Source organism: Bombina bombina, chromosome 6, assembly GCF_027579735.1.
Source record: "Bombina bombina isolate aBomBom1 chromosome 6, aBomBom1.pri, whole genome shotgun sequence".
NCBI lineage: Eukaryota > Metazoa > Chordata > Amphibia > Anura > Bombinatoridae > Bombina > Bombina bombina.
The window spans coordinates 835,170,650-835,182,981 of NC_069504.1; the positions used below are offsets into that span (position 1 = coordinate 835,170,650).

The 12,332-nt window shown below is 37.6% G+C and overlaps 1 protein-coding gene across 4 annotated transcripts in view; it reads right to left on the reverse strand.

Moving 5' to 3' along the window:
• Positions 1-1,294: 1,294 nt before the first annotated feature.
• GFPT1 (glutamine--fructose-6-phosphate transaminase 1) overlaps positions 1,295-12,332 on the reverse strand; it is a 93,013-nt gene continuing 81,975 nt past the window's right edge. For all 4 annotated transcript variants that reach the window (XM_053718209.1, XM_053718210.1, XM_053718207.1 and 1 more), the window contains 4 exons: positions 6,705-6,832; positions 5,596-5,763; positions 4,079-4,240; positions 1,295-3,318 (listed from right to left, as the gene is read on the reverse strand). In XM_053718209.1, the coding sequence (XP_053574184.1) occupies positions 3,274-3,318; positions 4,079-4,240; positions 5,596-5,763; positions 6,705-6,832 (503 nt within the window). In that variant the 3' untranslated portion in view covers positions 1,295-3,273. The remainder of the gene's footprint in view (positions 3,319-4,078; positions 4,241-5,595; positions 5,764-6,704; positions 6,833-12,332) is intronic.

Here is a 12,332-nt window from a genome sequence, read left to right on the forward strand (position 1 = left end):
GCACATCTGCAAATTGCGGCATTCTAATTGACAAAAAGCAATGGCAAATCCATGCATGTCTGCTATTTCTGAAAAAAGGGGATCACAGAAGTTTTTTTATAACCATTTGTCTTATGACTGCAGTAGTTGTATGTAAATAATTTCAGTGAAAAACCCAAAGTTTGCCAAATAGGATATGATCGTATCTAGCGGTCAAATAGTGGTATCAAATATAGCAAAATGGGCCTAGAATCAATACCTTGGGTTGTCTACCTTAAACAGAAATAAAGCTTTAACTTTTTTTTAATTTTATCTATGAAAACTTTATATATTTATTATTTATATTTATTTATAGAGCATGTAATGTTAAACAACTTTCCAATTTACTTCTATCATCAAATTTTTGTCGTCTTATAATACTTGGTGAAAGAGTGAATCTAGATGGGCTCATAGGACTTCAAGAGCGTGCGCTCTATGGCAGCAGTATTTGTAACTTTTTATACCACTTTTAAAAACAATGCTGCAAACGATATTTCCATAGACTGCTAAAGACACATGGAAGAGAAAAAAGCAAATTTGATAATAGAAGTAAAATGTGAAAGTTGCTCTATCTAGACTATGACAATTTAATATTTTGACTTTACTTTACCTTTAACGTCATCACCATTTTAGCTTCTTTCTATGTAGTGTTGTTCTAGTAAAGATATCCTCAAATTCTAGACTGTTAAGGAGGCCTAAGGACAGGTTTTATAACCAGTGCTTCTAGAGGAGATAGCAATGCTTACAGAAAAAACAAGCTGCTATGTAGAGAGAACTGTTTTTTATACTGAAGGTAGGGGACAGGGGGGGGGGGGGAGTAGAGGAAAGTTTTAAATATCCCTAAAAAGTTTTTTTTCTCTAGCACCATAGCCATAAAGCAGAGGTTACACAGGTGATATGCTTATGTCTGGCTTTGAAACAGATAGCTTTATTTAAAAAAATGTTTATATAAAGCTAAGTTCAAAACACAGATATTAAACTCAGGAGTAACATTTAGACACAAATCTCGACATAGCCATTTCATACATAACACATTTCTCATTTCTAAATAGGACCTTTTAGAAATTTAAATGTACTGATTTTATCAAGATTACATTTGTTTTTCATTAATTACTGTTAAAAATAACCAGCTGCCTGAAATGCATCTTAAAATTTGAGTTCTCTTATGGTTTTCTCTTTGTTTAAGGTTTATATTGTAATACTCCTGTCTCTGTATCAATAAGGCTGGATTTAAAAAAAAAAAAAAAAAAAAAAAAAAAAAAGGCAAAATGATGGCTGCTTTGTCCAAATGTTTTATTATTTCACATGAATTCAGGGGTACTTTCTACAATATGCACTGAACGTATCTTTGGTCCTCTGCAATGTTATTGTACATGATTAGGAAAAAACACTGCAATACGCCTATGTTCAATTTCATTGAAATACCCATTATTCCAGTTAAAACAACAACAAAAAATTATTTCTATATATATTTATATATAACATCTACATGACTAAATGCTATTTAAGTAGCAATATAGTAGACTGGGTACAAAATGTTTAAAAGGGAACATAGAAAAAAAATAACAAAAAGCATCAGTCACATTGTCTTCATGGTTGCTATTCCCAAGTAGTGCATATTTTAAATCTCCAAATTCCTTCATTTGATCAATAGAGTCTGTGTCATGTCACATAATTACACATTTGCTGATTCCACAAGGCTCTTACGGTAAATGAGCAAAATGGGCAATTCTGAACAGTATTCAGACAGTCCCACAGGGAACTGGAAAGAGCCTTGTGGGCGGAGTTACATAATTCCACAGCTGCCAAAATAAATTATATATTTTATATGGTCCTTTATCATGACTGACAACAACTGGTTAGCAAATCATATGCTTTCACTGCCTATGCATTCTGTATGTCAGTTTAGAATTGTGCTAGTTAAAACCACTAGAAGGAAAATAGATTTACTGCAATTAACTTAGAGTGTACAATAGATTTCTTTTCTGAATATCACAGTTTGATTAAACAACAAACGGAATCTTAAAATGATTCAGCAGCAGCTCTTTTAGAGCATTTTAAAATTTTATGCAAACCCCTGCAATAACAGAACAATTACATTGTGTAATCCTTAACAATTCCAAAAATGACTGTGTGGACTTCAATCTTTTTTTCCTTCTACAAATTAAAGGCTCAACTAATGCCCAATATTTCATTCTAGAATTTCAAAACAAAGCACTTTAACATCAACTTCCAGATGAATGCTTCCAGGAACAGTTGTAATTATAGGTGTTAATCAGAACAGGTAATGGGCTATATTACATTCTAGGTCTAACGTTAACAGATAGTAACGAAAAAAAAGTCTATGAAGATTTTTGTTACCATGTTAACGTACCATTAAAATGAGAACTAGCCCACAAATGTTTCCTGAATAGTAAAAGTAGTTAGTATAATTTACAACAAAGATGGCTTGTCAGCAAACTACTTAAATTTAGAGCACAACAGGAATGCAAAACCTAGTTGATTTCGATAGGAAATTTCAATAAAAAATAAATAAATTGGATTTTACATTGCCCACTGCTAGAGCATTTTGCTGCCCAATACCAACCAGAAATGTAATGTAAAGAAATAGAGTAAATATACTAACTTCACCCATTTACACAGTGATTTGATCAGATTGGATATGCCCATCAAACAGCAATAAACTACGAAGCATACATTTTTTTTTTTAAATTAGCACAGTCGGGCAATTCGTACACTAAATTACACATTTTACCACTGTCCATCTTTGTTTATATGCCAGTGTAGAAGAATTACCAATAGATGCCCTCTCCCTGGCATAGAAACGTATGCAATTTGACTACTGCACCAACACAGCATTAACATCCAGGTAGTAACTTATAGCCTGTCTTAAAGAAGCTCTACTAGTTACTTCCTAATGCAAATAGTGTTCTGTAAACATGGGTCGGATCTACATTCAGACTATAACAAAGTGGACAAGTAGCATTGGTTGGTCATGGTGTGGCAAAAATGTGTCAGTGCAATTCGCAAGGATATGGGGAGAGTTACAGTTTAAAGAAAGCAAATTTCTCAAAGATCCATTATTCAAACTAGAAAAAAGGTGCAACAAAATAGGAAAGATCTGCAAATAATCTCAAGTGCCAATACATAATAAAAGAACATAAATACAAAAATAAAAAAAAATGAGTTTTAAAAATGGAGGGTAATGGTACAAGTCAAAATAGTGTCTTCCAAAAACGGTGTATTATTCTTGGCTTACTCCACTGTGACAGACTTTGCCAGATTTCTTGGACAATCCACCTGAATAAAAATAAAAAGTTAGAAAACATCAAGTTTAGAAACTAAGTTAAAAAACAAAACCACAAGAGAATAATTGTATTAAAGAAAACAAAAAAAACAGTGTAATAAAGATTCATGAAATTACACTACGTGGTGACTTAACTAGAGGATCTCAGATCTTAATTGAGACTATGCCCACGCACTGGGTCTCATAGGTGCAAACATGACTAAGGGCCTATTGCAGGCCTGAAATGTACGTTTGCACCTATGGACCCAGTTTGGAAGAAATAAAGGTATTTGTCATTTTTGAGGCAGCAATCTTTTAGGTTTGTGCTTATATTGAGACCTGGCAAGTCTTTTTTCCATGTCCCATACCTTGAAGTGTGAGGTTTTCCCCCCCAAGTTTGATCCAACATAATGTAAACCTCACCATGATTTCTGACCAAAACATTGAAAGTAGCATGGCTTTTGCACAAATATTTTAACGGCAAGCTGTGATAGCGTAATATCTTACATAAAAGCATATACGTTTCATAGTGTAACAAGAGTGATAAAAGGTGTTTTTTTTTTTTTTAAATAAAAAAAAAAATATAGAACTTAAAAAATAATGTTTGCAAGGAAGATCTGTGAATTCTCCTTAGGTAATATATTCTATGGCAAATGAAAGAATATTAAAACCCTAAGAGAAGAAAAACCCTTTACAAAAACAAGACTTTCTAGAGGGAAAAACAACCCCCCCACCAAAAAAACAAACAAACAAACAAAAAACATGGTAACTTACATCAAATCCTCTCAGAACAGCAAGATGAAACGCAAGGAGCTGCAAAGGGATAACGCTTAGTATTCCTTGCAGACAGTCCACTGTGTGAGGTACCTTAATAGTGCGTTTGACATTGTTAATGGTTTCTGTGTCTTCTTTGTCGCAGATAACCACAGGTCTGCCCTGAAAATGGACAAATTGTTTGTATGTGAATTTAAAAAAAAAAAAATTTCTTATTGTGAATAAAATCTTATCGTACAACATGAAAATTACTAAACAGAGAAATAATGTTTCTCTTATAATGTAGAATATATACACATACAAAACACGAAAGGGGACTGCACTCATACCAGACCGGGTACACATCCCATGACCCTGCAACATGCTCAGCCCTGGGTGTTCACAGGAAGCTGTGCTGTCCCCAGAGTCACAGGCAGTTAACCCCAGACATGTCTGGGTGCAAGAACAATAGGGAAAATTACAAAACAAATTAATACAACGCACAGAAAGTGCAGCACTCATTTACAAGTGCTCAGCTAAGATTTAAAAGCAAAAATAGAAAGGCTAGTTACCGCATCTGGCCAAATGAGACAAGCCCAGGTACCACGTGAAGGTCCTTTCCAATACCTGGGACCCTAAAACAGCCACACAATGCAAGCTCTCAAATCCAAACAAACTGAACAAGGGAAGGGTGCACAGGAATATGTAATCACCCTAGACATATACAAAACACGGAAGGGGACTCCACTCACATACCAGACCGGGTACACATCCCATAACCCTGCAACATGCTCAGCCCTGGGTGCTCACAGTCACTCACAGGAAGCTGTGCTGTCCCCAGGAAGCTATGCTGTCCCCTTTCCATTTTTGCTTTTAAACCTTAGCTGAGAGCTTGTAAGTGAGTGCTGGACTCTCTGTGTGTTGTATTAATTTGTTTTGTAATTTTCCCTATGGTTCTTGCACCCAGACCTGTCTGGGGTTAACTGCCTGTGACTCTAGGGACAGCACACGGGCACTCACAGGAAGCTGTGCTGTCCCTAGTATACATACATACATACATGTCAAAATATACCTTTTTATGAAAGTGCAAAATGGAAAATTACAAAATTTACTTCTAAAACATATTCAGACACAAAATCTTACATATGAGGGAATACATCTGATCTGAGGCCCTTTACACCGGCTATAGTAAAAATGCTAGGTTTTATATGTGGCATACTTTTTTTTTTTTTTTTTTTAAGGAGTAGAATGGACTAACAGACTCAACTAATTCTGCACGAGTGTATTTAAAATAATAAAAAATAAAATTATTATTAATAAATGGCTTGAGTTGATACAATAGGTTGAGAAAGTGCAGAACATAGTAATGTAAAAAACTTTATTGTAGACAGCATAGAAAAGAAAGTTAAAAACATTGAGTAGAAGGTATTAAGGTTTCTCTTGTCTCAGATTAACTAGTAAAGTGTTCTATCCTTTATAAAACAGTCAACAGCAAAAATGTATAAAGATCATCTGAGGTGAACAGGTTGTGGCGTTACCTGTCGTGCAACAACTTGCTGCAGCGCATTCTGGCACTTTGTGTAAGAGTGATCCCGGACGATGATCATAATAACTGGCATGAGTTTGTCTACCAAGGCTAGGGGACCATGTTTCAATTCGCCTGCCAAGATGCCCTCCGAATGCATGTATGTGATTTCCTTAATTTTCTGGAGAAGAAGCAGAACCATAAGATACGATAATATTACATTTATTTTAAATGAAAAATGCATTTGGAAAAACTGCAGAGCTGATGTGTACTCCAGGTAATTTTATATCCAAAACATGGTAGATGGGCTTTATAGCCTGCAGTGGTTGCAATACCAGAAATGGCTTGGTACACTGGGTCTTTGCTTGGTTGTTAACACTAGGGATTTTAGCCTATGGGTACATTCAACAGCCCCTCCCATGAAATACCACCCTATCTTCCCCTAAATCTATGTGTGTGCAGAGGGAGGCGCCGGTTCACCAAAGGTTCCAATCGGTTCACTGGGGGGGGGGGGGGGTATTCCACAGCTTCTTCAAAGTGATAAGATATATAGCACTGAAATGCTGTATCCATACAACGTAATACAAAGTGTAGATGCTCACAGTATGAGAGTATGCAAGTGTTCAAAGAAAGGTTTCACCAGCTTTTTCATAAAAAGCAGATTTTATTTAGCCCAACATGTTTCAACGGTCAGTACCGTCTTTTTCAAGAACATACACAAATAATTTGTGTTACAAACATAGCATTGTTTGTAAAGCAAATTATTTGTGAATGCTCTTGAAAAAGACTGTTTTCCAAGATGACAGCCACCAAAACGAAGTGACACTGTCTATACACTATAATGATACAGTTTTAGCGTCCCTTCATTTTTGTCTGCAGCAATCTTGGAAAGGCCATTACAAAAGTGATATGGCAAGATTTATAAAGAAATAAATATGTTTAAAACCCTAATGCAGTTAGGACATCACTAAACCATGCTCCAGACTATGGGTGTTGGTAGCCTCCCTTACATCACTATATAAGATTTCATAGTAAAAAAATAAAAAGGGGGGGGGTTTAGAGTGGCTGGGACAAGCATTTAATCACATCCAGTTCCACCACAGAAGCAGCTGCACTACCTACCAAAGCTCCCTCCAAGCAGGTTGCATAGTGATATCCACGGCCCATAATAAGTACAGATTTCTGCTGGTACAGCTCAGTTGCCAACTGCTGAATCTCATCATCCATACTCAATACTTCTTTAATGTTGTCTGCAAAGAAAGGAAAAAAAAAGGTAAAAAAAAACCTTGCATGTTATCTTCCCAACTGTTAAGGTACCTAAACCTGTTCTTGTTTTTTTTAGAGCAAAATTATATTATAAGCATACAGAGGTGCAACTAATCCTTTCTGGACACCAGGGCAACGACTGATATGGAGCCTCCCCATTCAACCGTGCTATTTCTGGTTGTTTGAAATCAAGCCAGCTGCAACAAAGGAGCAAGGGGAACTGCTTCTCTGTGTTTTTCCTTCCCACATGGTTTGTCAACATCCGAAGATATGTACTGGTGCAGCCTTCCTTTACAAATATGGTGGCAGCTTTTTTGTATGGCCATACCGATTGACATCTTTGAAACCTTGCCAATATATTTGTAAAGGTGCAACCGCCTTACACTTTCCTTACATTGTGAGCCCTGTTCTACAAGGGGAAGGGGGGGCACAGACTCCACCAGTACTGATTTCAGGGGCCACATGGGCTCCTAGTGATGTGGATTCGGTTTGATGGAGACCTCAGACCCTTGTAAACACACTCCTAACCACATAAATGTATGGCTACAAAATGCACAAATAAAATATTTGCAAAAATATCCAGTGACAGTTCCAGATTTAGTGAAGATTGCATCATATTTTCTGAGTGCTGTGTTCTCCTCCAGTGGACTCGTGAGTCATAGCCCTCTTGTCTGTCCACCCACCAAAAGCCCCTCAGTTTAGTTTTATTTCCCTTGGACCACAAAAACTATGGCACACATTCTTAGTTTTATTACGCTCACTGCAAAAACTAGTGCAGAGGGCCTTATATGGCACACAGGCTAACTGGCCATCCATGTTATAGTTAACATTGAGTGGACTAGTAACCTCTTCTTTCCTAACTTTCCTCTGACTGGTAAGTTACAGTAATAAGTTTAACCCCTGTGTATAAACAAATAATGGGCCCCATTTACCAAGACTGACAGGGTCCTCAGATGCAAAGCCACGCAGGCTGGTTCTCAAGCTAACGAGCTGTAGGCCCTTTACATCCCCTGCCCGAATGTAGCATTACACACTTGCGAGAAAAGGGCCTGGCAATCACTCAAAGCGAGCATGTTTTCAGTGGTTTATCTCTGCCGGGGTTTAAGCAGCTTATGCTGCTCCGAGTTGTGTTCATAGAGCAGAATTTTTTATTTTTATTTTTTATACACATACTCATTATGGGTGTGTTTTACCATCTTGATTCACTAGTCCCTGAACTTAGATTTCAATAAGTATTCAGCCAGCTTAGTCAGATATCTTTGTAGAGAAACAACATGGATTGGAAACACATGTAAAATGTAGTGCACTCTGCTTACATTCATAAGTAAACACAACTAACTTCATAACTTTATAGTTTAAACACAACTTTAAACTGATATGTACACACCAATAAAGTTAGACAATGAATTTTTCATTTGATATAAGTAGATATTGCAATGTACAGAATTTTTAAAAAGGGACAGTGTGCTGTGATTAGTTTCTCCCCCTTTCCTGACAGGACTTATTTGTCTACATCGGAACAAAGTTCAGATGTAAAGAAATAAGTAAAAATTCACACACACTGTATATCTCAAACTGGCTGTTTCATTGTTGTAATAACAAAAGCACTACTTGGTGGCTTACACTAAATATAAATCATTGTAACATATACATCATTTTAAAAGTATTTTAACTTAGACAATCTAAGCATGCCTAGCTATAGGCAGGGGCTACACTGAGGATTTGTAAATGCCCATTTGGCAAGTAAAACAAGTAGTTTGTTGCACACACTGTGTGTTAAAAACAGCAAACGGCCGTGTGGAATAAAGCAATGTTAAGCTAACTAATATTTAATGTCCCTTTAATATTGCTATATTACACACAACCATTGTTCACACATTTTATGTCCCTAATATCCTCTGCTAAAGAGATTAGAGAATGGAAATCTAGGTTTTCAACATGGGGCACCGATGCCTTATAGAAGCTTCGGGTAATTGGAAAGCCCACAATTTTCAGATCACCAGCCACGCAGGCTGGTTCTCAAGCTAACGAGCTGTAGGCCCTTTACATCCCCTGCCCGAATGTAGCATTACACACTTGCGAGAAAAGGGCCTGGCAATCACTCAAAGCGAGCATGTTTTCAGTGGTTTATCTCTGCCGGGGTTTAAGCAGCTTATGCTGCTCCGAGTTGTGTTCATAGAGCAGAATTTTTTATTTTTATTTTTTATACACATACTCATTATGGGTGTGTTTTACCATCTTGATTCACTAGTCCCTGAACTTAGATTTCAATAAGTATTCAGCCAGCTTAGTCAGATATCTTTGTAGAGAAACAACATGGATTGGAAACACATGTAAAATGTAGTGCACTCTGCTTACATTCATAAGTAAACACAACTAACTTCATAACTTTATAGTTTAAACACAACTTTAAACTGATATGTACACACCAATAAAGTTAGACAATGAATTTTTCATTTGATATAAGTAGATATTGCAATGTACAGAATTTTTAAAAAGGGACAGTGTGCTGTGATTAGTTTCTCCCCCTTTCCTGACAGGACTTATTTGTCTACATCGGAACAAAGTTCAGATGTAAAGAAATAAGTAAAAATTCACACACACTGTATATCTCAAACTGGCTGTTTCATTGTTGTAATAACAAAAGCACTACCCGGTGGCTTACACTAAATATAAATCATTGTAACATATACATCATTTTAAAAGTATTTTAACTTAGACAATCTAAGCATGCCTAGCTATAGGCAGGGGCTACACTGAGGATTTGTAAATGCCCATTTGGCAAGTAAAACAAGTAGTTTGTTGCACACACTGTGTGTTAAAAACAGCAAACGGCCGTGTGGAATAAAGCAATGTTAAGCTAACTAATATTTAATGTCCCTTTAATATTGCTATATTACACACAACCATTGTTCACACATTTTATGTCCCTAATATCCTCTGCTAAAGAGATTAGAGAATGGAAATCTAGGTTTTCAACATGGGGCACCGATGCCTTATAGAAGCTTCGGGTAATTGGAAAGCCCACAATTTTCAGATCAATTATAGGAAAAGTAAATTTATGCTTACCTGATAAATTAATTTCTTTTACGATATGACGAGTCCACAGATTTCATCCTTACTTGTGGGATATTAACCTCCTGCTTAAAGGAAGTGGCAAAGAGCACCACAGCAGAGCTGTATATATAGCCCCTCCCCTTCCCCTCCACCCTCAGTCATTCGGCCGAAGGTATAGGAAGAGAAAAAGGAAAGGCTAAAAGGTGCCTGAAGTTTATAAAAAATATAAAGAAAAACCTGTCTTGAAAAGAACAGGGTGGGCCGTGGACTCGTCATATCGTAAAAGAAATTAAATTTATCAAGTAAGCATAAATTTACTTTTTTTTTTTACAAAGATATGACAAGTCCACGGATTTCATCCTTACTTGTGGGAAACCAATACCAAAGCAATAGGACACGGATGAAAGGGAGGGACAAGGCAGGAACCTAAACAGAAGGCACCACTGCTTGAAGAACCTTTCTCCCAAAAAATAGCCTCTGAAGAAGCAAATTTGTAAAATTTGGAAAAAGTGTGAAGGGACGACCAAGTGGCAGCCTTACAAATCTGTTCAACAGATGCATCATTTTTAAAAGCCCATGTGGAAGCCACAGCCTTAGTAGAATGAGCCGTAATTCTTTCAGGAGGCTGCTGTCCAGCAGTCTCATATGCCAGGCGAATGATACTTCTCAGCCAAAAAGAAAGAGGTAGCCGTAGCTTTATCACCCCTACGCTTTCCAGAATAAATAATGAAGATGATTGACGGAAATCCTTAGTTGCCTGTAAGTAAAACTTTAAGGCACGGACCACATCCAAATTATGCAACATACGCTCCTTCTTAAAAGAAGGGTTAGGACATAATCAGGAAATTGTTGTTCCTTTCTTAATATTCTTATTTGAAACAACCTTAGGAAGGAATCCAGGTTTGGTACGTAACACCACCTTATCAGAATGAAAAAATGAGATAAGGAGAATCACACTGTAGCGCTGAAAGCTCAGAAACTCTTCGAGCAGAAGAAATAGCAACCAAAAACAGAACTTTCCAAGATAACAATTTGATATCTATGGAATGCATGGGTTCAAACGGAACCCCTTGAAGAACTCAAAGAACTAAAATTCAAACTCCAGGGAGGAGTAATGGGTCAAAATACAGGCTTAATTCTAGATAGAGCCTGACAAAAAGACTGAACATCTGGCAAATTTGCCAAACGTTTGTGAAATAGAATAGACAAAGCTGAAATTTGTCCCTTAAAAAGGAACTTGCAGATAACCCTTTCTCCAATCCTTCTTGGAGAAAAGACAGAATCCTAGGAATCCTGACTTTACTCCATGAGTAACCCTTGGATTCACACCAATAAATATATTTACGCCATATCTTATGAAAGATATTGCTAGAGACAGGCTTTCTAGCCTGTATCAAAGTATTGATGACCGAATCAGAGAATCCTCGCTTTGATAAAATCAGACGTTCAATCTCCATGCAGTCAGCTGCAGAGAAATTAGATTTGGATGTCTGGAAAGGACCTTGAATGAGAAGGTCCTGCCTCAATGGAAGTTTCCATGGTAGCAGAGAGGACATGTCCTACTAGATCTGCATACCAAGTCCTGCGTGGCCACGCAGGCGCTATTAGGATCACTGAAGCTCTCTCCTGTTTGATTCGAGCAATCACGCATGGGAGGAGAGTAAACGGTGGAAACACAAACTAGGCTGAACAACCAAGGCACTGCCAAGGCCTCTATCAGTTCGGCCTGAGGATCCCTTGACCGGGATCCGTATCTTGGAAACTTGGCATTCTATCGAGATGCCATCAGATCCAATTCTGGTCTGCCCCATCTGAAAATAAATGAGGCAAATACCCCCGGGTGAAGTTCCCACTCCCCCGGATGAAAAGTCGGTCGACTTAGAAAATCCGCTTCCCAGTTCTTTACTCCTGGGATATAGATTGCTGACAGATGAGAAGAGTGGGCCTCTGCCCAACAGATTATCTTGGATACTTCTATCATCGCTAAGGAACTCCTCGTTCCCCCCCTGATGATTGATATATGCCACAGTCGTGATATTGTCCGACTGGAATTTGATTAATTTGGCCAAAACCAACTGAGGCCACGCCTAAAGCGCATTCAATATTGCTCAGTTCCAATATTAATTGGAAGTAGAGACTCCACCCGAGTCCAAACATCCTGAATCTTCAGGGAATTCCAGACTGCACCCCAGCCCAAAAAGCTGGCGTCTATTATCACTATTACCCACGAGGGTCTGCAAAACAAGTCCCCACCAAAGAAGAGAGTTTCTGGTCTCTTGATCCAGATTTATCTGAGGAGATAAATCCGCATAATCCTCATTCCACTGTCCGAGCATGCACAGTTGCAGTGGTCTGAGATGAAAGCGAGCAAACGGAACAATGTCCATTGCTGCTACCATTAATCCAATTACCTCCATACACTGAGCC